Source organism: Aquarana catesbeiana, linkage group LG02, assembly GCF_042186555.1.
Source record: "Aquarana catesbeiana isolate 2022-GZ linkage group LG02, ASM4218655v1, whole genome shotgun sequence".
Lineage (NCBI taxonomy): Eukaryota > Metazoa > Chordata > Amphibia > Anura > Ranidae > Aquarana > Aquarana catesbeiana.
Genome location: NC_133325.1, coordinates 556,260,249 through 556,285,811, shown reverse-complemented (window position 1 = coordinate 556,285,811; position 25,563 = coordinate 556,260,249). Strand labels below are relative to the sequence as shown.

The 25,563-nt window shown below is 44.4% G+C and overlaps 1 protein-coding gene across 2 annotated transcripts in view; it reads right to left on the bottom strand.

Moving 5' to 3' along the window:
- Positions 1-19,200: 19,200 nt before the first annotated feature.
- Positions 19,201-25,563, bottom strand: part of LOC141128607 (synaptotagmin-2-like) — a 160,457-nt gene continuing 154,094 nt past the window's right edge. For both annotated transcript variants that reach the window (XM_073615993.1, XM_073615995.1), the window contains exon 9: positions 19,201-21,890. In XM_073615993.1, coding sequence (XP_073472094.1) covers positions 21,684-21,890 — 207 coding nt within the window. In that variant the 3' untranslated portion in view covers positions 19,201-21,683. The remainder of the gene's footprint in view (positions 21,891-25,563) is intronic.

Sequence of the window (25,563 nt, the reverse complement as noted above, 5' to 3'; positions counted from 1 at the left end):
TTCTGTACCTCTCCGCCCCCTCCTATCCCGTCATATCCCTCTCCTACCCCGGGGGACACTAGTCTTTATATCATGCATCCTCATACTTGGGTTCCTTCATGGCCCAGATATAAAGAAAATCTTGTAATCCACTACCTGTTTAATGTGTCCCATGTATGGGTTTTACAGTCTTTCGGACCCCCATTTTACCAACCGTATGGAAAACATTGCATTTCACTGAGTGACGATGACCAATAGACAAGGAAGTCAGTAATAAGCCAAACAACTCAGATCCCAGAGCACCTCCCAGGTCTCATTCACTGGCAGTATTGATATTCCGGGGAGCCATCCCCACAAACCTAGATTATGGTGCTTGTTTAAATAACCAGAACTGTCGACCTTGTTGTTTTTTGACATTACTGTTTGCAACCATTCATCTGTATCTCACTTGCTTGTCTCCTACATTGTTTTACAACAGAATATGTAACTGTCTGCACTTGCTCAGTGTCAAAATAAAGGAATTTAAAAAAAAAAAAAAAAAGGATGGCAGTATTCTCTATGATGGAGAAATATGGAGTAGAACTGGCCTGCCTGCAGGAAACCCACCTAACTAAACACAGTTCAGCAACTTCAGATAAAGAAATATCAATATCAGTACCACTCTGTTTACTCTGCCTATAGTAAGTGTTATGGTGAAAACCTGGGTGAACTTTTCCTGCAGACAGTCCAGTATAGATGAGATGGGCCGATATATCTTTTTGCACTGTGCAATTGATAATAGTATGTATATTGTGGCAAATATTTATATTCCCCCACCATTTAAAATGGATGTCATGCTAAATTAATTTTTGTTAGATAAAGAAGGAGTGCCGATTATAATAGTAGGAGACTTCAATGAGATCCTAGATATAAAGTTGAATAGGTTCCCCATTCGGACTCTTTCAGAATCCATGGAGAAAAGCCGTTTGTGTCAATTTCTTGATGAAATGGGGTTATTGGATTTGTGGAGAGCGCGGAACCCAGGAGTCCTGCAATATTCTTGCTACTCAGCCTCATATTCCACGCTCTCCAGGATAGACATGGCTTTGAGAAATGATAGAGCGTTACAGATTACGGAAAAAATGATATACTGGCCAAGAGGAATATCAGAGCACTCCCCAATAGTGATCACATTGAATCTAGGAGGGAAAAAGCCCCAGAAAGAGTGGAAAATAAACTCATATTGGTTTGAATTAATTCAAAAAATGGACGGGGTCCTCCCTAAAGTGAGAGAATTTGTAGAATTCAATGAGGGTACGGCGTCGGCTGGGATTCTATGGGACACCCTAAAGGCTTTTCTTAGGGGTGTCCTAATACAACAAGTGGCCAAATATAATAAAGATGGTAGGGCTTGGGAGGAAAAAATCCGAAGGGAGATGCTGGAGGGCGAAAACAATTATATAATAGACCCTACCCCCTACAATATGGTTAGAAAAACAACAAGAGTATAAATTAACAATTATGCAGAAGGTTGAGACTAGGCGACTCCTTCAGCGGCAATCCTCTTTTGTAGAGGGTGAAAGCGTAGGAAAAATGCTGGCACAGCTGGTGAAATCCAACTCCCCTCCATCTACTATTCTTACTATTAGGTCCAAGGGTGGAGAAATAATTTCAAATACTACAAAGATAGTGCATATATTTAGGGATTACTATAAAAATCTTTACACTGCTCAGAAAAAAGGTGTGGAGGGCGTAATGGAGGATTTCCTGGGGATCCTGGAGATTCCTGCCATTTCGCAAGAGGAAAGGGACGAATTAGAAACTCCAATAACCCTTGCAAAACTCCAACAGGCAGTAGCTAGTATGGCAAACCAAAAATTCCCTGGTCCAGATGGGCTTCCAACTGAGGTGGATAAATACTATGGTGATATATTAATTCCAGAGATGCTAAAAAAATTGGAGGGGGCGGCCAGGGAGGGACATTTGCCTGCTTAAATGCTAGAGGCAACTATCATAGTGTTACAGAAAGAAGGTAAGGACCCCCTAGATGTAGCTGCACAGAGGCGTCGCCAGGGGGTGGCTATCGAGGCTGGAGCCCCGAATGTGGAGCCCATAGCCCGAGTCTCAGCGGATGTGTAGGAGAGACAAGCGGGCTGGTCGCGGCTGCGGAGGGCGGCATTGGAGGTGGAGGAAAGACAAGCAGGCATGTACAGGCACTGAGCCATCAAACGCCACCCCCCCCCCCCCCCCGCAGCGCTCCCTGCTTAGTTATGCAGCGCAGCTGCATACAGGCATGATCCTCAGCTGTCCTGTGACCAGTGGCCCCGGTGCATCCCGATTCCCGTGCCCACTGACATCAGTGTTACACTCACTGTCACATACGAGGGCTGGGCAGCGGGCGCTCTGTGATTGGCTGTGCAGGCGACGGACATAAGGGTCTGTGATTGGCCCGGTGGAGGTGGTGACTGATCACATGTTTAGGCGGGGATGGGCTGGACTGTGGGTGATCGCGGCCGCCCGGAGTCCCGCCTCCCTGCCTGGCGCGCGATGTATCTCCTCTTGACTGAGGTCTGTTATCTGCCCTTCCACCAGCCTGTCAGCTTGCCCCTCTCTGTAAGCCACCCCTTTCTGTCAGCACCTCCCTCTCTGTTAGCCCAAGCCCCTCTCTGTCAGCCCACCCCCCCTCTGTCAGCCCACCCCCCTCTGTCAGCCCATCCCCTGTCAGCACACCCCCCTCTCTGTCAGCCCACCCCCCTGTCAGCACACCCCTCTCTGTCAGCCCACCCTCCTTGTCAGCACCCCCCTCTCTGTCAGCCCACCCCCCTGTCAGCACCTCCTCTTTGTCAGCCCACCCCCCTGTCAGCACCCCCCTCTCTGTCAGCCCACCCCCCTGTCAGCACCTCCTCTTTGTCAGCCCACCCCCCTGTCAGCACCCCCCTCTCTGTCAGCCCACCCCCCCTGTCAGGACCCCCCTCTCTGTCTGCTCACCCCCCCTGTCAGCACCCCCCTCTCCGTCAGCCCACCCCCCCCGTCAGCACCCCCCTCTCCGTCAGCCCACCCCCCCAGTCAGCACCCCCTCTCTGTCAGCCCACCCCCCCGTCAGCACCCCCTCTCTGTCAGCCCACCCCCTGTCAGCCCACCCCCCCGTCAGCACCCCCCCTCTGTCAGCCCACCCCCCGTCAGCACCCCCCTCTCTGTCAGCCCACCCATCCTGTCAGCACCCCCTCTCTGTCAGCCCACCCCCTGTCAGCACCCCCCTCTCTGTCAGCCCACCCCCCTGTCAGCACCCCCTCTCTGTCAGCCCACCCCCCTTGTCAGCACCTCCCTCCCTCTCTGTCAGCCTACCCCCTTCTCTGTCAGCCTACCCCCCTTGTCAGCACCCCCTCTCTGTCAGCCCACCCCCCTTTTAGCACCCCCCCTGTCAGCACCCCCCTCTCTGTCAGCCCACCCCCGTCAGCACCCCCCTCTCTGTCAGCCCACCCCCCCACCCCCCTCTGTCAGCACCCCCGTCAGCCCACCCCCTGTCTGTCAGCCCACCCCCCTGTCAGCACCCCCCTCTCTGTCAGCCCACCCCCCTGTCAGCACCCCCCTCTCTGTCAGCCCACCCCCCTTTTAGCACCCCCCTCTCTGTCAGCCCACCCCCCCTGTCAGCACCGCCCTCTCTGTCAGTCCACCCCCCGTCAGCACCCCCCTCTCTGTCAGCCCACCCCCCGTCAGCACCCCCCTCTCTGTCAGCCCTCCCCCTCTGTCAGTGCCCCCCCTCTCTGTCAGCACCCCCTCTCTCTCCTGCCTCCTTCTCCTCTCTCACCTCCCCTTTCTCACCTCTTTTCCCCCCCTCAGGGGGTGGAGGCCCCATGATTCCTAACAGCAGCCCTGTGTGTGAGTGTACCAGTTCAAATGTGTGTTGCCGACACTGTGGGCACAGCGATGCAGCATCTGCCTCTTCGTTGCCTTCTCCCCAAGCCCCCCACACAATGGAAGGAAGGAAGATGGCACTACAGAAGAGCAGCTTTGCTCCGCCCCCAAACTCTGGCTCCCACACTTCCTGACTCTAAACGGCTCTCGGTAAGGCAGTCTAATGGGGGTCTTTAGGGGCAGGGGACACTGATGGGGGGGGGGGGTCACTGATCTATTAGAGATATCTAAGGGGGGGTGCTGATATAAGGGGACTCTGAGCTAATGTAGAGGAGGTGCTGACTGCTGGTGACCCATTAGATCAGCAGTCAGCACCCGCCATTAGATCAGTACCCCCACCCCCCAAAATAGAGACCTCCACTAAATAAGGGAAACTCTCCTTATATCAGCACCCACATTAGATCAGTTTGTCCTTATATTACCTCCTCCTCCCTCTCCTCAGAGAAACCCATTATATTACAGTCCCCTTATATCAGCACCCCTGGTAACGGTTTGTCTCTAAAGAGGATCAGAAATAAGGGACTCTGATCTAAAAAAAACACCTAAAAACGCCTCGAAAAAAACGATGCAAAAATAAATTAAAATGCAGTGCAACCTCCCCCTATAATTATATTAATTTAAATGTGAACAAATAATTGTGAATGATGGTGGAAACCCCCAAGGGTAATCCAAGTATTAATACACTCCAATCTTATTTAAACATATACTGTGCAATCGCTACACACATATAATAATGTATGAATAGAGGTGTAAATCCATTCCAAAATGTGTTGTGCTAATATCCGAAAAAGTAAATTGGATATTAGCACATTTTGGAATGAATTGGAAGTTTACACCTCTATTCATACATTATTATATGTGTATGGAGATTGCACAGTATATGTTTAAATAAGATTGGAGTGTATTAATACTTGGATTATCCTTGGGGGTTTCCACCATCATTTACAACTATTTTTTCATATATGAATATAATTATAGGGGGAAGTTGTGCTGCATTTTTTCCATTTTAATTTTTTTGGGTTTCTAAGAGGAGCACTGATATAAGGGGACTCTGATCTAATGGAGGTCCTCTATGAGGGGCCCCTAAATTATAGAGGGGTAACACTGACCCCTGTATTATGGGGGGTAACACTGACCAATAAAGCGTCTGACATTATTGCTCTCCTTAGTCCACCCAAAGGTGTCCCAGGTCTTTACAATCCTATAGTGTATATTAATTTAAATGTGAAAAAAGAATTGTGAATGATGGTGGAAACCTCAAAGGATAAAGTATTAATACACTCCAAGCTTATTTAAACATATACTGTGCAGTCGCCATACACATATAATAATGTATGAATAGAGGTGTAAATCCATTCCAAAATGTGTTGTGCTAATATTTGCCATGCAGCTTTTTTTCCAATTTTTTTTGCCATGCACCTCTAAAGTGTACAGGTTTGGCTTAAAGAAAAGGTGGCAACCCTATCCTGCAGTGAAGAGAAAGGGAGATAAAACAGGTCAGACAGCAGCGGTGGCAGCCGCAGTTTACCTGTGTGATTCGGCCGTTGCGGCACCGCCTACTGCACTGACTGACAGGCAGAGTGATATGCTGCCTGGCCTGAGGAAAGCAGAAGGAGATCAAGAGAATGCCTTCTCCCTCAACCTCCAGAGTCACGCTGAATAACGGCCATGGTGGCTGTGACTGGGAGTGGGACAGAAGGAAGATTAAAAAAGAAAAAAAAAGGTGTCACTCTCTCTGTCTCTGTGTTTCTCTCTCTCTCCTCTCTCTCGCTTTCTCTTTTTCTCCCCTTCTCTCTCTCTTCTTCTCTGTCTCTATTCTCTCTCTTCTCTCTTTTGATGGGCACAGTGGCTTCATTTCACGGGGCACAGTGGTTGCAATTGATGGGCACAGTGGCTGCATTTGACGGGGCACAGTGGCTGCATTTGATGGGCACAGTGGCTGCAATTGATGATTTGACTGCCCCTTGGCGAATTTTAAATAAATAAACTTAGGCTTTAAGGGGGCAAGGACAGGTAGGTCAGTGCATGTCAGGTAGATCAGTGTATGTCAGATAGGTAGGTCAGTGTATGTCAGATAGGTAGGTCAGTGTGTGTCAGGTAGGTCAATGTATGTCAGGTAGGTCAGTGCATATCAGGTAGATTAGTGCTTATCAGGTAGATTAGTGTGTGTCAGGTATGTCATGTAGGTCAGTGTATGTCAGCCAGGTAGGTCAGTGTGTGTCAGGTAGGTCAGTGCATGTCATGTAGGTCAGCGTGTGTCAGCCAGGTAGGTCAGTGTATGTCAGATAGGTAGGTCAGTGTGTGTCAAGTAGGTCAGTGTATGTCAGATAGGTAGGTCAGTGTATGTCAGGTAGGTCAGTGCATCTCAGGTAGGTCAGTGCATGTCAGGTAGGTCAGTACGTGTCAGGTAGGTCAGTACGTGTCAGGTAGGTCATGTAGGTCAGTGTATGTCAGCTAGGTAGGTTAGTGTGTGTCAGGTAGGTCAGTGCATGTCAGATAGGTTAGTACGTTTTAGGTATGTCATGTAGGTCAGTGTATGTCAGCCAGGTAGGTTAGTATGTGTCAGGTATGTCATGTAGGTCAGTGTATGTCAGCCAGGTAGGTCAGTGTGTGTCAGGTAGGTCAGTGTATGTCAGGTAGGTAACACCCCCCTCCATACAACCCATCTGCCGCACCATCATCCCCCCCCCCCACGGTGCTGGGCTCCGGGCTGAAGCCCCTGGTCTTTTTGCTACCTAGCAACGCCCCTGTGACTGCATATAGGCCAATCTCTCTTCTATGCTCCGACGCAAAAATTTTGGCCAAGGTCCTGGCAGCTAGGTTAAATAGATTTATCCCTAAATTGATTCACTCAGATCAGGCGGGATTTATAGCCAATAGATCTACAGGTACAAATATAAGAAGGGCTTTCTTAAATTTACAAACCCCAATGGAGAATGAGGGATCAAGAGCCGTATTGTCACTGGACGTGACTAAAGCGTTTGATAGTGTGGAGTGGGGGTATATTTGACGGGTGTTGGGGAAATTTGGTTTTGGTCCCTCCTTCACCGGCTGGATTAAAATGCTTTATGACAGGCCAAGTGCAAGATTAAAAATTAATAACGAACTCTCGGACAGGTTTGAACTAGAAAGGGGGACAAGACAGGGGTGCCCATTGTTCCCCTTGCTCTTTGCATTGGCAATGGAACCCTTGGCTATCTCTATAAGAATGAGCTTGGAGATAACAGGTTTTCAGAGAAAAGCGGGTGAAGAAAGAATTGCGCTGTACGTGGATGATATCCTGCTCTTCTTGGGAGATTTGAGCCAGGCCTTGACAAGGGTAATGAGTATAGTGGAGGAATTTGGTAGCTTTACAGGGTTGGAGATAAACTGGGAGAAATCAGAGCTTTTACCATTAGACCTCATTAGTGACTCAGTAATACCAGGATTGCCCCAGTTGGCAGTAGTGGATACATTGAAATATCTGGGGATTGCCAAGACGATAGACCCTAATCAATATATAAGTAAAAACCTTGTCCCACTGTTGTCCAAATTTAAACAAAAAATTGGCATTTGGAAAAGGCTCCCTTTATCAGTGGCAGGAAGATGCAGCTTAATGAAAATGATCTGGATGCCACAATTGTATATTTTGCACAATTCTCCAGTGTGGATATGCAAGAATCGGTTCAATAAAATCGAGAGTCTTTATAGGGAGCTTATATGGAAGGGGAGACAAGCCAGGATCAGACTCCGTACACTTCAGCTCTAGGTGGGGGAGGGCGGTATCGCACTGCCCCACTCGGGAAGCTATTATTTAGCTTCACAACTGCAGCAGCTATTGGGATGTGGTGTCCCGTATGGAGGCACCCCCAATGGAAAAATATTATTAACAGGGGCTTTACATAACACTATAATTGAAGCCCTAGAGGAGGACTCTTTACAATATAAATATTCAATAATTCAAATGTTAATTAAAATATGGAAAACAGTTAAAAAACAGATGAGATACAATGGGTTCACTATATATATATATATATATATATATACCCCCATTTGGAACAATAGTAATCTGCAGGAAATTCTTAGGATAGGAAAAGTCAGAGAGTGGGAAAAACAAGGTATCCAAAGGCTAAGACAACTTTATATGGGCAAAACTTAAAAAATTTCCAGAGTTGAAGCAAGATTTTAATTTACTGCAGAGCACGTTTTACACTTATTTACAGTTAAGACATGCCCTTGAAGCCCAATTTAGGAACCACCCCCTAGAATGGAAAGAAACACCCCTCTTTCAAAGTATATTGCAGGTGGGCCCTAATTGTCTAATCTCTGAAATATATGGGCAAATAAGTAAAGAAGTCAAGAGTGGGGGGAATCTCCACTCTGTAAGAGTAAGATGGGAAGAGGACATAGGGGCAATAACACAGGAGTAGTGGAAGAGAATTTTAGAGATGGGACCGTTGGTATCGGTCTCTCCCCCACAGAAGATATCACATCTGATGCTGTTAGAGCCTACTATACAACTATACACCTAAGCGGCTCTTCAAGTTTGGCAGTAGATCTAATGATAGATGCCCCAGATGTTGGGGGACTGGGGATCTCATTCACATGTTGTGGAGATGTCCCAAGTTGTTCCGTTACTGGAAGGGGGTGATCAATAGCATGAGAGCTATATTTGGAATTACATTGGAGAGGGAGGCCATAGTTTGTATACTGGGGTATAGGTTGGAATGGGGGGAGAAGAAGAACATCACAGTGGCAATTCAGAGATGCCTGTTCCAAGCCAGGAAAATGATCGCATTAAGATGGCAATCAAAGACACCCCCCACAGTAAGGGACTGGACTAACACAATAAATGAAACCCTTTGCAGAGAAAGAGCAGTGTACATAAAGAGAGGTAACCTTAAGGAATTTGGTAGGATGTGGAAGCTGTGGTTGGAAAAAATGGGTCACCCTGAATAAAGAGAAAAGAGTATAATAGAACTGGAAAAACAAATAGAATAGTCAAACTGTTAGGGAAAGGTAAAGCTAGACCAAAATGGGAGCTATGGGATAGCTAATTTCAGTAAGATAAGTCATAGGTAATATAAGAATTGATTGATAAACCCATTGTAGAGATTTAAACACGAGATGAATGATATAGGTGGGGGGAGGGTTGGTAACAAAGGGAAAGGGAAGAGGTAGAGGGGGGGGGGGGGAGAAAAGGGAGAGAGATATAAGGAAGTTATCAAGGGGTAATTGTGTAATATCGGAAATAGGGGTAGAAGGGGGGGTTGGGGACTCCCTACCCTCATGGTTATCGGTTTTCCTGTTTTCTACTTTTTTCTGTTTTTTTTTTTTTTTTTTTTTTAAGTATGTTGGATTCCTGCTCTTGTAAAATTACTATTATCTTGTAGTTATGGCAAGCCCTAACTGTTTTTTAGTAATTGTATGGTCAAAGTTTTAAAAACTGAATAAAGAATAAAGCTAAAAAAAAAAAAAAAAAAGAAGGGGGGATGAGAGGTGTTCAGAAGAGAGTTTGGGTAGTTGTAGAGAATCAAAAAATGTATCAAATCTCATGAGCAGTCCCATCTGCTTGCCTGAGAAAATCTGGGGAGGAATGGAAGGGGCGAGGTTTCAACTTATTCACCAGTATCCTGTGGGGTTTGTTTCAGTATTCATAAAATTTTTGTTTGGACCATAAAAGGGATTCATCGATCTTTTTTAGTGATCCAAGCTGGTTTCACAAAGAAACAACAGCTCGGAGCCTGGCCACCGTGGGGGAAGACAACAAGAACCTCTTAGCCCTGTGGAGTTTAGACAGTAAAGATGAGTGTTGAAATGCTGCATCTTTCTTTAAACATGAACCTGTAGCAATGCAATGTCCCCGGAAGACAGCCTTGTGTGCTTCCCACAAGGTGGAGGGCTCAGAGACCGTGTTTATGTTAAGTTGGAAGTACTCAGGCCATTAGAGAGATGGGTTTTAGTTTCTGGGATATAGAGAAAGGTCTCATTGAGTCGCCAGTGACAAGTTTTGGGGGAGGCAGAGGAGAGGGCAATGTCATGAGCTACAGAGGAGTGGTCTGACCAGGTTATGGTTAATTTCAGAAGAAACCGTGGATGTCAGGAGAGGTGAAGAGATAAAGAAATGGTCCAATCTGGAGTAAAGCTTATGAGGGTGTTAATAAAAAGTGTATTGTTTGTGCGTAGGGTGTTTGATCCTCCAAATATCTAGAAGATTCTTAGTTCTGATAAGTTTACGGAAGGATTTGGAAATTTCTGCTGGCGAATTTAAGGGATCCCCCGGGGCGGAAGTGGGTCTCCTGGACTAAAATTACATCTGCTCTGGAAGCTTTAAACTCTTTCAAAGCAAGCCATCTCTTTTGAATAGAGTTTAAACCTTTTACATTACATGTAAGGAACTTTAATGCCATGACAACTTAACCTGTTGAAAAAGCATTTGATATATTGCATAGTAGACATTGGGGGGGGGGGGGGGGGATTCCATGGTGCAAAGGTCACAAAGTGGTTATAAGGTAGCATAACAGCATTTAAGACAGTAGCAGCACTGTAACAAAAACATTAAGTCTATGAGGAGTACCAACCTCAGGTCAAAAAAAGGAGACCCGAGAAAAAAAAAACAAACAAAAAGAAAAAACATGAAGTGAAAAAAACGGAAAAGGAAAAAAAAAAGTCTGGACGTCATCTAGATAGAAACCTGGAAGGGTGAATGCCTCCAGGAAACCCAGGCCTGAGCCTTGGGCTAGGAAGGGGAGCATGAGGACATCCAAAAACTGGGACGAGAGGTCCCCTGACGCCCTCCGATGGATAGGGGACCCGGGTTACAAATCAGGAACCATAGAAGAAAACAAACCCATGAACCAGAGTAACTTGAGAACCATCAGGTTGCGCACCCCACGGGCCAGGGGGGTGAGTAAACACTCTCAGGGGATGCTGGCCATCTGTAAAACAAGAACAGTAACAGTAGAGGGGCCAAGTAAAAATAGAGATCAAGGCCGTAGCCATGTTGAAAGTTCCTCAGGTCGGGAATCTAGAAGCAGGGCGCCTCTGGGGTGTGAAGTTGGACTTGGACGACTTCTGCCGCACTGGGGTCTAGATGCGACACGGGGCTGTCGGCGGTTTAGGAGTAGCAGGAAGTGGCACAAGGTCTTCATCTGGGGGAGGTGGTAGGCCCAGGTTGCGCAGAAAGGCATCACTTTCCTGGAGGTCTCAGAGTATTGTATACCTTCTCAGAATGCAGAGAGGCGAAAGGGAAATCCCCACCGATATAGGATTTTGTGGGACTGGAGATGTAGCGTCAGCAGGCGAAGATTTCTCCTTCTTGCCAGGGTAATGGGTGAGAGATCACTAAAGATCTGGATCCTGGACCCTTTGAACTCAACCCTGGATTGGTTGCGGGTGGCGATAGTGAGAGCTCCTTTACTGTCATAGTAATGAAATCTGACAATCACGTCTCTGGGGTTTGCTCCAGCTGGGGGTTTAGGAGCAAGTGATCTGTGGGCCCTCTCCAATTGCCAGTCTATATCAGGAATATTAGGGGCTGCTGTATTGAACAGGCTTAGGAGGTAGGGCCGGAGGCCTTTATCATCCACTCCTTCAGGGATGCCTCTGATCCTCAGGTTTTGTCTGCGTTCCCTTTTTTCCAGATCTTCCAGTTGGGCTTGGAGCTGGGAGACTGTTTGCTTTATGGTAGCATTATCCTCCTCAAGCACTTGCACATACTGCACTAGTTCATCAAACTTGGACTCCAGGGTGTCTGTGCACTCCCCCAATTGGCCCATTTTCCCTCTGTTCTTTGGCAAGCTTCCCCACTTCTTGTGAAATGTTGTGGGTGAGGGCCTGGAGCAGGGATTGTACTTTGGCATCTAGGACTTCTGCCATCGAGGGGGGGGGGTGATCCCTGTCTGGGAGTGGGGAAGGATCAAAAAGAGTACCTGTCTCTGGCTCAGATTGCTCCGGTGCGCCCTGTGCACCTTCCTGGCTAATCGAGGCCGCTGATGCGGGCCTATGCAAGTAGCGGGTCCATCGTGGTGTGGGCCCGAGGTTTAAAAACTGCGGCATAGGGTGTACCACCATCATGGGAGGCTGAGGAGATGACTCCTACAGAGAAAGAAGCTGTAGATCATTCAGCCGGAGTCTCGGAGAGGCAGCGGGGGACGGAGCTCCGGCCTCACACGTTCGCCATATTCAGAAGCCGCGCATGTGCGCCAGCTGACCAGTTTTTAAAACACAAAACTCTGCGCATGTGTACAAACAAGAGAGCCAAATGAGAAATCTGCTGTATTGAATCCTTTAAGGCATCAACAGCAAAACACAGCGCTGGAGGAATATCTGTTGTCACGGACCTGGCCGGGACGGAGGCTGTTGGAGAGGACTATATGCAAGCCTGTTGCCCACCGATTATGGGCCCTAGCATTTGGGGGAATGGTGCTCTCTGTGAGCTGTATGCCTGGGGACCCTGGGGTTGATGTTACTATGGATTCAGCTCCATGTCCCCCCAAAACACACAGACTCTGGAACCCTTTATATGCCATATTAGAATGGTGACTGATTTATACCATTGGGACTCGTACTGTTAAATGCTAATGTCATCAATTCTGCTATAATGTGTTTAGTGTGGCTCTAAGAGTCTTTTCACCCATTGTTGTTTATGTTAATTGAGAGAGCTGATCACATTAGCCACCAGCACTGGCTAATAGACGAATGGTCTGGGCTGAGGAGGGGGGAGATTGTTGTTTGTATTGTTAATTGTATTAATGTGTGAAGCTCGGTGCCTACAAGTCTGTCATCTGGTCTGGGTACATTTTGTAGTAAATTAGCTCATGTTAATTAGGTTAGCTTCCAGTCATCCCTGCTGTATAAAGGTCTGTGAAATCTCAAAATAAAAGACAGTTCTGATGTACTCCAAGACTGGTGTTGTCTAGTTCTTGGGGTTCCTATAGCCAGATCCATTGGACTTGTGTTCCAGAACTTAGGAAGCGGTATATGACGGAAGCACTCAAGCGCAGTGTGGGATAGGATCCGTGACATTGGTGGCAGCAGTGGGATAGCTTCCTGAAGTCTGAAGTCCGGGACATCCAAACCTCCAACTGGATCCAAGATCAGCATAGCAGACCTCAGTCACCCCAGCGGAGATATGGACCTGGCATCAGAATTCCCGGGGCTGCTGCGGATCATCCTTTCAACGTACACCAGGACTGTGTCTGAGGCAGCCCTCCGTCTTGCTGGTATAAAACAAGGCAAGTGCTTTCCAACCCAAGAGCAACGGGCCAGTGACCAACGGGCATTGCGGATGGCATTCCTGGGAGAGCAGCCCCAGGAGCAATGGGTGACTGAGTTGGACAGGTTGGTCCAGCAGGAGATAGAGCTGGACAATCGATATCGGGCTCTGCAATGGCACGCAGAGGAGGGATATTTAGGGGAGACAACAGAATGCTCTCCGGAGGGATATGACTTTGGCGGCCCTGGATTGCTGTGGGAGAACCTTACAGATCTTTTTATGTTTGGCGATGAAGGGGAACCTGACCTTGAGGACATGAGAGACTATAGAGAGTCTATGCTCGGTCTTACAGGGGTCTCAGAGCTCAAACCTGATCTGGACCATTTGCTAAGGAAGGAACAGCATCTGGGAAGGGCATACAGGAAACTGCTAGAACAAGTTCAGCAGCATGCCAGAGAATCGGCAGTGGAAAATCCGGAGATTGCCGTCCCCAAACCTGAAGTGCTGACAACAGGGCAGAGCTCTGCTAACCTCTGTCCAGAAATGATAACATTTTCTGGGTTCCATGGACAGGAGATGGTGAACCCCTATTCCCCGACATCAGTTGCAGAGACATGGGATTTGATAGACTTTTCTGCTGAGGAAGAACAACCTGATGAGCCTCCAGCAGAAGAGCTGCTATCAGGGCCAAAGTTCACTGTGTTCTGCCCAGCACCAACAGTGGCTTCGGCCTTCCTGAGAGAAGAGGTAGTCGGCCTTTCTCCCACAACACTGACAGGGACATGTGATTTTCTGCCAGCAGCATCTATGGAGTTAAAACAAACTTCTCCAGCTGAAGATCTGGTAACTGAACAGAGGGTCCAAGACCTCTGTCCCACACTTTTACCACTTCCAGAGACTGGGGATTTAATAGACATTTCTGTAGAGGAGGAACCACCTAGCAAACCCCCAGCAGAAGTGCTGGCAACCGGACAGAGGGTCCAAGACCTCTGCCCCACATCTGCAGCAATTGTGGAGGCTCAGGGTGAGAAGATGGCAATCACTTCCCAGCAGCAGATACAGGGGGAGAAGGGAGAGGAGGTGTGTGTTGTCCCTCCCCAACAGTTGGCCAGGGTGGAGGAAGTGGGCTTTCCTCCCCAGCAAAGATCCGTGTACCTGGGAGACAGTACCATCGACATGTCGTCCCAGCAGCCAGATGAGGGAATGGAAAAGGAAGCAGCCGGCTCACCTCCCCAATGGCAGCTACACAGTTTGGGAGGGGAGGAAGCCAGCTGCCTGCCCCAACAGTTAGCTGGAGCAGAGGATGCGGAGTCCCCAGCAGAAGTGCTGGCAACAGGGCAGAGTGCTACCAACCTCTGCCCAGCACCAGCAACAACTACAGAGTTCCAGGGAGGAGGGGCAGTCGGCCTCCCTCTCCAACAGTTAGCCGGAACAGATGGTGTGGAGTTTCCAGCAGAAGGGCTGGCAACAGGGCCGAGGACTGCTGGACTCTGCCCTCAACTAACAGAGGATGGATTTCCTGTGAAGGTGGATGGGACTTCAGTCTCCACCTGTATACCCCAGGGATGCTGGGCAGTGGGCCCCGATCCCCAACAGCATGACAGAGAGGTTGGCTGGGTGAGTGATACTCTGTTTGGAATCATTTATTTGGGGTACGGTGTGGGTACAGGCAGTAGAGGACTGGAGCTGTTTACTAACTTCGGAGTCAACCCGTCTGGGGTCTCCTCCTGTGTTAGTCTCCTGCCGAAAGGGGAGAAATGTCACGGACCTGGCCGGGACGGAGGCTGTTGGAGAGGACTATATGCAAGCCTGTTGCCCACCGATTATGGGCCCTAGCATTTGGGGGAATGGTGCTCTCTGTGAGCTGTATGCCTGGGGACCCTGGGGTTGATGTTACTATGGATTCAGCTCCATGTCCCCCCAAAACACACAGACTCTGGAACCCTTTATATGCCATATTAGAATGGTGACTGATTTATACCATTGGGACTCGTACTGTTAAATGCTAATGTCATCAATTCTGCTATAATGTGTTTAGTGTGGCTCTAAGAGTCTTTTCACCCATTGTTGTTTATGTTAATTGAGAGAGCTGATCACATTAGCCACCAGCACTGGCTAATAGACGAATGGTCTGGGCTGAGGAGGGGGGAGATTGTTGTTTGTATTGTTAATTGTATTAATGTGTGAAGCTCGGTGCCTACAAGTCTGTCATCTGGTCTGGGTACATTTTGTAGTAAATTAGCTCATGTTAATTAGGTTAGCTTCCAGTCATCCCTGCTGTATAAAGGTCTGTGAAATCTCAAAATAAAAGACAGTTCTGATGTACTCCAAGACTGGTGTTGTCTAGTTCTTGGGGTTCCTATAGCCAGATCCATTGGACTTGTGTTCCAGAACTTAGGAAGCGGTATATGACGGAAGCACTCAAGCGGAGTGTGGGATAGGATCCGTGACATCTGTCTTATTTTGAGCAAGATCATCCTCCTGGTTAGGCCGTCTTACTCGATCCCTTATGGACTGGCAAATACCAATTGCTGCAACAGCTGGCTGAATAGCTGAACTGGCCAAAGAAAAGGAAGCCTTTAATAATGACTCCAGTTTCTTGTCAACAGGGTCCTTCAAGCCCTGTGCATTATCCACCGGACAAGTTAAGTCTCTTGTTTAAGGAAGAGACTGCTGCATCTACGGCTGGCATGCTCCACTTCTTGATGAACCTTTCATCCATGGGATATAAACGGTAAAACCTCTTAGAAGGAACAAAAATCCTTTCAGACTGTTCCCAATCAGCATATGCCGTCTGTTCCAACAGTGGGTGTGAGGGGAAAGCATGTGAGGCCTGAAGAGGACTCAGGGACCCCAAAGAGGACCAGGGGGGCTCAGTAACCTTTACAGGAGGCAATTTAAAGGCAGAATGAACAATCTCGGTAAGAGAGTCTGGATCAAAAGCCTCTGCAACCGAGAGGTAGACTCCAACTGGATATCTTTCAGTTGAAGTCCAGATTGCTCAGAAGCAGACTCATCCGCCAGGCTCTCCACAGAATCCTGATCTTTTAGCTCTTTCCCATCTTCAACCCATTCCTGCTCCAAACTAGGAGGCCCATAGGAGGGGGATCTGTCACGCTTCTTGCCACCCTGCAGGATGGAGGCAATCATGCCAGCAATCCTGTGCTCTAACCCAGCTAGGGCCGAGGACAGTTCATCCTTGGTGATAAAGGGTGAAGCAGCAGCATTGAATGTAGGCACCATACCAGATAGGCGCAGCGGCTCAGATTGCCCGGAAGCCTCTGGTCTTTCAGGGGATACAACACTAGGTATACGACTAGGTTCATCAGGAGCTACTGACGACATAGGTGTGCCCTTCCCTGTAGTGTTAGTCCCGCTCCCCTTTTTTGAAGACATTTACAAGCAACAAAAAGGGAGTAGCTGGGTGTAGTATTAACACACCTCAGAAGTGAGACCCTTTAATAGGGCTTACCTAGCCCCTATGCAAAAATCCTGCTATGCACCTTAGCCTGCCAAGCAACACCTAGTAACTCACATGACCCGGGTAAGGAGAACTGAACCGCTGCAAATGCCTGGTTCAGAGCCTGCTCTGTGTCCCACAGCTGCCTTCTGGAAGCACCGCATGCTTGGCAAACACAGCTTAAATAAGCTGGCTGTGCGTCAGACGTTCTGCGCATCCGTGAGGTCCCGGCGAACAGGCGCGGCTGTATTCGCATACGACGCAAATCTGGATTCTTTCATAAATGTCCATAATATAACTGGGTACTAACCTTTATAGATAAAGTTGATCCAGGGAAAATCCGATTGCCTCTCGGGGATCAGGAAGGAATTTTTTCCTCTGCTGTAGCAAATTGGAGCATGCTTTGCTGGGGGTTTTCGCTTTCCTCTGGATCAACTGTGGGTGAAGGAGTGTGTATATGGGATTGTTTTATTTATTTATTTTTGGTTGAACTGGATAGACTTGTGTCTTTTTTCAATCTGACTATCTATGTAACTATGTAGCAAAGTGTCATTTCTTAAGTGTTATCACATGAAAAGATATAATAAAATATTTACAAAAATGTGAGGGGTGTACTCACTTTTGTGAGCTACTGTATTTAAAATATTTTGTTTACTAGTATGGGAAAGCAGGAGCCATTCCAAAAATCGTCTATTTTTCTGCAAGTGTTTTAGCCTTCAAGACAATAAAAAGCCCTGGCAAATCAAACTGATCAACCAGGTTGGCAGTGAAGTTATATGCAAATCTTGACTTGAGTAAAAAAAAAAAAAAAAGGTCTGACCTGTCCCCTTCTACCAACTGAGGATCCTGAATGGTCACCAAGTTTAGCATCACTATATTTCAGCTTCTTAGGTCTGTCTATTGTAATATTTATTGTACAGTGAAGGCAACCACTATTTTCACATTTTTTAATCAAATGCTGTTTGAATTCCCCTGGTTTTAGATAGATTAAAGCTCTGCTTCTCCAAAATATTTTGAACTATTTATTCAAACAATATAAAATCTGAATTGCCAAAGGCACCAAAATGTAAGAAGTCTTACTTATTTTCAGTAAAGGAGCAGACTTGCAGAAAAAAAAACATTTTGCAGGGTGATCTCTACAGTTATTTATCTGCACAGAGGAGAATGGAAGACTAGATAAAAACTCCAAACCTAACCTATTACCAGTGCTGCTTTTGCCTGTCTATCATTATCACCCAAAGGTGCCTCAAAACACTCCAAACCAGGGTGTTTATTCAGAACCAAGTCAAACCTAAATAACACTGGATGGAAGCACAAGAAGAGTGGGTTTGTTCTTTGACAAACTTGACTGTAAAAAAATAAAAATAAAATGATAATACAACCGAACACTTTAAAGAGCCCACTCACAAGGATCCAATATAAAAAAAGACATGTTACCACAAAATAGCCAAATAAATCAATAAATACAGATACAAAAATTACAGCAAATCTGAAAATAGTGCTTTGAAAGATTACAAAAGAAGACACTTGAGTCAATGTTTCTTTATTAAGGAGACATCTTACAAAATAACAAAGACAACAATTATCTCACACAAACAATAACACACTAAGGTAGGTGGAACAGAGAAACACCTCCCGTTAACACCACCTCATATTTTTTTGAAAACATAGAGACAAAGACAGAATACATGCATATTTAGTCAGTATACCCCACCTGGATACTCTGTTCTCAGAAATTATGGCTTTTATATCTCAGCATGGCAAAGATTTATAATACAGACAGCACGAAACGCAGGAATGGTCTGTCCCTATGCCAGGGTAAAGGCCATAATCTATTGCATGGATAAAAATCCGTCAACATTTAGCAGGTTATAGGACATCAACAGGACACACACAAATGAAAAAATAAGTTCAGTAAACACACAGCCCCTTTCCATATGTACCTATATTTATTAATTTATATATATTTGATCTATATACTTAGTTTCCTCTTTAGCATGCGTACATTCAAAAATATAAAGTGTAGGACAACACCCTCTCCAAGATATATCCAAATGTTCAGATTAACTGCCAGTAAAGCCTGGAACAGCATTTGGCAGCCTAATTTATTATTATTTAACCAATGTACTTATTATTTTTAACCCATTTACATCATGGCAAAATAAAAAGCATTGGAAAAGCAGATCTGGAGTTAGTATAGTTTGCAGCATCACAAAACAAAGGTGAACATCTGTTCTATTACCTTTACTAGTGAATATGTAATGCCACAACAGATTTGCCATGTCAGTAAAGAGGCCAAAAAAAATATTCCACTGGTCTCACTCACGCTCACAAGCATACATCTTATCCCCCATGCTGGTATGTACACGGTGTAACATGCATGTTATTTACAAAATATTTAACATACATCCTGAGCAGGCACACACAAATCGGAGCACACAAACAGGCCTCTGATCATAATGAGCATGAAGTAAACATGATTTCTGGAATTTTTCATTAAACATAATATGGCTGCTCTCCATTATCTGTCTTGGTCTATGAACTACCCTGTATAGCATGGTTTATTCCATTCCTTTTTTTTATACACACACATCTAGCTTCTTTATACATTATGTGTTCTTCCATTTATGTTTGTATACTTTAGTAATATAAACTTTTTTCTTATGATTCAAAAAAAAAAAAAAAAAAAGTATCTGCTAAATAGCAAGAGCATATGTATTTTAAATATTTGCGATTCACTAACTGTGATGACCGGGCCCCAATGACTATGGAATCAAGCTGTAACCATCTGCATTTTCCCCTTCTCCTTATAACATCCTCCCTATGTCTGGCTTTCCCACTCTGAAGTTATCTGATCACAGAGACACTTTCATTTCATGGCAGTCTCTAGTTATAGAGCGTCTCTAGAGATTAAAGATGCTCAAAGCACAGAAAAAGCCCTGATTTGAAGAGTACGCAAGTGAGTGACATCCCACAAATGCTGGGAAGAGGGGACATAAACCCACAAGACACTTCCTGTAATTTGTTGAAATGCTTTAAATGTAACTCTTCTTTAGAAAAAGTGGTTTTAAGCAATATAAACTAAAAAAGTATATTTCCACTGGGCATTCACATTATCCGGATGTACAACACACACATTCCTTGCTAACTCGCCTTATCAAAAATCTTTTCCCCATAAAAACCTTAAAGAACCAAGAAACAATATATTTTCTCAAATTTTAACGACTTATGTTGCATCTTCCTTGTAAAGTTTCCTCACATCTAAATGAACCCTAATGTAGATTAATACTAATCTAACATCTTTTGCAAATTATTTTTCACAAATTGGGTATTTTTATTTACAGTGCCCTTTCCACCAACCTACAAAGAAACTAAATCTAGATTTGCTTTAGATAACTGATAATGACAGGGCTGATTTATTTTTCTTCTGATAGATACAATTATTGTTAACTATGTTAACAGTTTAGAAGTCAGGCTGCATTTGAAATCAGTACTCCCTACTACATAAAAACTCACATTTGAAAACTGGAGGCAATAAGGCTGGAATGTTACCTGAAATAAATAAATTATTTCCAGTGTCTTGTTTTTTGTTTGTGTTTTAAGTACATTATTTAGGAACCTGATTGCTATGAGGGGCCCTTAACATGTATTTTTACAGATATTGGAGTCAATTTTGGCTAAACAAAACAGTTACTGCCACTGGTCGTCTGAAATAACAAAGCATAAATATTCTTTAACATATAGCTACAATCTATGGACATTTTTTTCTAATGATTGTTTAAGCCCTAGATTTCAAATTATACAGATACCATAATATGATCCTTACAATGTACATGTAACGCCTTTCAAATTTTGAAGTAACATCACTTAAAACATGGCTATTCAGTAAGTGCTTGTTTTCTCTATGGTGCTGCCAACTGTATATTCTGACATGCAGGAAAAAATTAAATGCCCTCCTATATTTTATACATACTTCAAACACCCATAATTTGTTATAGCCACAAATTGGCAAAAAACTTTTATAAATGATCAAAATCATAAATGCTATTAAAAAACCTCCCTCAATATTTTAGGTAATCACTTTGGTCTTAGAAGATCTACAAGCTTCCCTGAAGCTTTATGCTGCTTTTCAAAAATTGTGCATCTCACTACTTCACGCATCCATAGATACATCTATGATTTCTTTGTTTTAACACTTACACCTGCATTTGGTGCCAAAAGAAATAGAAATATTCACCTAAATGAAATAAAATTGCTTGTGCTAAATGCACACATAGGTATTCCATTTCCTTGGCAATGTGTCCTAGAGTAGATGTCTACTTTAGAAAAAATGGAAGACATGTGATTCTAAAGACTTGGTAAAAGACAAGCTATTCATACAACCTCTTTCCACTGATGCTACAAAGTAGGAATTATATTACAGACATGGAGATCATTTATGCAATGGGGAATCTAGAAGTTCATAAGATAAGCACATTTAAAAATTAAATTACTCTAATAATAAAAAAAATATGATGTGTATGTCAATTTCTCGAACACATTAAAAGTCCTTGTAAAGAAATATATTTACCTTTTACAGAATATACTGGAATTTGTAGAGTAAAATATCTTGAAATCAACATCTTCTATACTACTGCAATAACAAGTGTAAACCTAAGGTCCCTACAACTAATTTTATTCAGTTAAAATGGATATACTGACTTGTAGCCAAGTCAGAGAACATACTTTGTCAATAACCCAGTGGCTGTCTACTACCAATTTTTGGAAGACTGGAATATTATACAGATATTATTTACCCACCAATGTATGCATATAATATAAAGTCTGCCTAGAACACACAAAAGAGGTGGATGTCTGTTTGCTAGCAATCACCAGCTTCAGAAGTCATTCTTCATTGATAGAAATCATTGGTTTAGGATCCTATCACTTGAAAAAAAAGAGAGAAATCTTCTGAATTAGGTGGCTGAATGTTTAAAATGCCTTGTAGTGTAATACCACCCCTTGAATGTGTTCCATAAGTCCTGGCTGCTGTGCATTTGGGGCTGCCGATGGGTGAGCAGAAGGTGCTTGTAGATTTAAGTCTGCACAGCAGAGTATGAGGGCAGGAGGAAAAATATTAAGGGGAAGTATGTGTGTTGTATGTGTGTTTGTTATTTACTTCTTTGATCCAAGAGCAAGGTCCACTTCTTCTTCTGGTTTGAGTGGATGCCACTGAGCAATAGGACGACGAGGATTAGCCAACATATCTGACCAATGTCGGAGCTCTGTTCCTGATGCACTGCATCCAACAAAGATCTTCCCAATTGCCTCATTCTTACCCAGTTTGTCATAGTCCAGAACTGTGATTACAACTTGTACTTTCTGTGAGAAAGAAAAAATTAAGGTGTTACTAAAAAAAAGAAGAAAAAAAAGGAAGTATTCAACCTTAACATAGTGGGAGCAAGCCATATTAAAATTATACAAAACACATTGTTCATGAAACCATGCCATTACTGTCCCATTCTTTTAAAAATGCTAGCTTTCTGGCTGTCAAGTTGATTTAATGACTTTGTACTTTTTTGATAGACCAGTAACAAGCATGACACCCAGCCATACTAGCCTCAATTAAAGTCCCAATTTCCCAATCCCCCCCCTTTTCTCAGGAGTCCTGATTTCAATCAACCTTTACTTCCCGCGTTAAGATAAGCAAATCAGTTAAGTACTGGCATGTTCAGAAGGAGGAAAGCAATGTATTTTATTGCAGAACATATTTTCTTTAATGCCTGTAAAGAAGAAAAAAAATACTAAGTAAAATGTGGGGAAACAAAAAACAACACCAAAGAACAAAAATAGATACTTAGAGAAGTACAGCCAAAGCTTATTTGGCTGTACTTCTCCTGTGGATCACAGCAGTGCAGTTTGTTTCGCACTCCTGTGACCCATTTTCAGCAGAGAGCGAGCTGAAGTCCACTCTCTACTGACATCACAGTGTCAGCAGAGGCTTGGGCGTCATCACGACCATTGAATTGGGATCTGCCCAGATCCCTGGACAGGCACCCAGCTCAGCCTTCCAAAGAGCAGCTGAGAGCCTGAGCTGGCTGCTCCCGCCCCCTCCATAACCCAGTGCTCCAGTGATGGGGGGCAGTGCAGAGAGCCGGTTACTGACAGTCAGCAGCTCTCTGCTCATGGAGCAATCGGCTTTGTTCAATTGCTCGGTTCTCAGTGTTAAGAGGCGCCAGGGTAAAGATGCAGCATCTGAGCGATTCTGAATCTACCTAGGCAAGTATGATTCTAGAAAAAAAACATACTTCTCTTTTAAGAATAGCAGCCATCCAAGAATAAATGAAAAAGCATATATAAGATTACAGAAACAAATATATCAATAGACTACCATCTTTGGACAAAAAAAAAGTTATTCTAATATTGGTATTATAAATTAGTTATGTTCAACCTTCTTAAAATGTGGGACATTGAGTGTTTTCCCCAACATCACTGAAGGGCCATACATGCAATAGATGGTCAAACTGAATACGCTACCAATCATACTCAAGAGAATGCAGACATGCAACAAGAGATGGTCAAAGACTACAGGCGTGCTACAAGAGATGGTTAGAGACTGCAGACATACTGCAGAAGATGGTCAGAGACTTCAAAACATGCTAGAGTACAGTTGGAGACTAAAGCCGCGTACACACGAGCTGAATGTCAGACAGAAAAAGTCAGACAGAAGCTTTTCACTGTCTATTCCGATCGTGTGTATGCCTCATCGGACTTTTTTTTTCCGAAAATTCTGACGACCTAGAAATGGAACATGTTCTAAATATTTTCGACGGAACCAATTCCTATCGGGAAAACTGCTCGTCTGTATGCTTTACGAGACGGAAGCTATTGGCTACTGGCTATTGAACTTCCTTTTTCTAGTCCCGTCGTACGTGTTGTACGTCACCTCGTTCTGGACTGCGGACCTTGGTGTGACCGTGTGTATGCAAGACCGCTTGAGCGGAATTCCGTCTGAGAAACCTTTGGAGTTTATTCCGACGGCAAAACCGGTTGTGTGTACGTGGCATAAGGACATGCTTTGAGAAAGAGCTATAGACTGAAGACATAGCAGACTGTTAGAGATCACATTATTGGAGACTGCTAGAGATCACTGCGATTACAACCCCTTTGCAAATCAATGCTTCAACGTTTGTACTTCCTATAACATCCTTAACTCCTTTATGATGGATGGTAAAGCAAGTCTTATCCCTGAACCCAGTTTTTGCAAGTCTGGCCTGGGTTAGTAAAACTGTATAAATCATTGCATCTAATTAGTGTATCCGGTTGAATTATACCTTGTTTTTTTTTCAGGGTTTTCTTTTGGTGGTAAATGGTAATGGATATCCCCTGAAAAACTATCCCAAAATATAAAAAAAAATATTTTTTTAAATTTATTTGTATATTTTTTGCTACTACCATGACCTAACACCAAATATCAACCGGAAATAGATTCTCCTTTTCCTGGCGATTGCAGTGACCCCAGCCTTTACCTAAACCCTGATCTAGCTATTTTGTCTTTATTTTACTTACACTTTTTTTTTTCTGCTCACAAGCTCATCCTCTAACAAGAAGAAAAAGATACAGTATCTTTTTCTCTATTTAAAATGAGAAACAACACAGGGGCGGGCTGTACAGTGACTGATCATGGATTGCCAATCACAGGCTGTCACATTGTTCATGCGATGGCGGACCAGTCCTCCTTGGTCCCAATTGTTCGCACGAGACCTGGAGCTGCCGGTGACAGCACAGTCTTTATGCTGGGAGCACAATGTACAGCACGCACAGTAGTGGATATAGGCAGCCCCAGGGAAGAGGACCCACTTTAGTGAGGACGCATATGCGTATGCTCGGTGGAAAGGGGTTAAACTGCAGGTTTTTTACTAATACATGCATCCTCAGTCAATGCTGTATAAACTGTATGTAGCATCAGCTACACATAATATACAGATCTGTGTTTGGACAATGGTACGAGGACTTCCATTCCCTTTTCTGGAACAAAATTGAGTTTTGTGCTGCTTAGCCATTCACAGAAACCTTTTAATAATGAATACAAGACTTCCTCTCATTAGCTGAGGTGGAGCTTGTGACGTTATCTGCCCACCTCTCCACCTTAGCCAATCAGAGGAAGCCTGGTATTCATTAATACAAAGCTTCTTGTGAATGGCTGAGCAACGCTAAGCCTGACTCAATTTTGCTCCGGGAATGGGATAGGAATTCCGCGTACCTCTCTTGGAAAATAGCGCTGAATACTGTATGTAGCTGGTGCTATATAGAGTTTATACAATGCTAACAGTGGGCTCAAACTATTTATTTAAAGTGAAATTAAACCTGGAGTTAGACTTTAAAAATTACTTATGGCATATTTCTAGGTTAAAAAAAAAAAAAGAAAAAAAAAAAAAAAACAGACTACTGTCTGCAGGTGCCCCAAGAGTTACAAAATAAATGCCAAAAAGCTACATGTTTGTTTAACACCGGACTTCTAAAAGTTTATCAAGTGGAAAATGTAGTTGGGGTAATCAAGGTGGAGAGGGGAATAGAATACAAAAATACAGAGACTTTTAGATTGTTCTGTAAGCTCTAATGAGCAGGGCTTTCTGATCCTCCTTGTATTGTAACTGTACTGTCTCCCTCCATTTTGTAAAGAGCTTTGCAAACTGTTGCTGCTATATAAAGGGAAGTCCTGTATAATAGCAATTTTACTAAAAATGAAATTATCCATTTAATCCAATTTATGATCTTGGCATTTTTCAAAGGATATTAAAAGTTTCATTTTTTTTGTAAAATAACAAACATGTCATACTTACCTTCTCTGTGCAATGGTTTTGCACAAAGCAGCCCTGATCCTCCTCTTCTTGGGTCCAACACTGGTGCTCCTGGCCCCTACCCCATCGAGTACCCCACCAGCAAGCCACTTGCAGGTGGGGGGAGGGGGGAACTCGTGCGGGTTTGAGCCTGGGCTGCACTGTGTACATCTATTGACACCTCCCTTGTCATTGGATTTAATTGACATCAAACA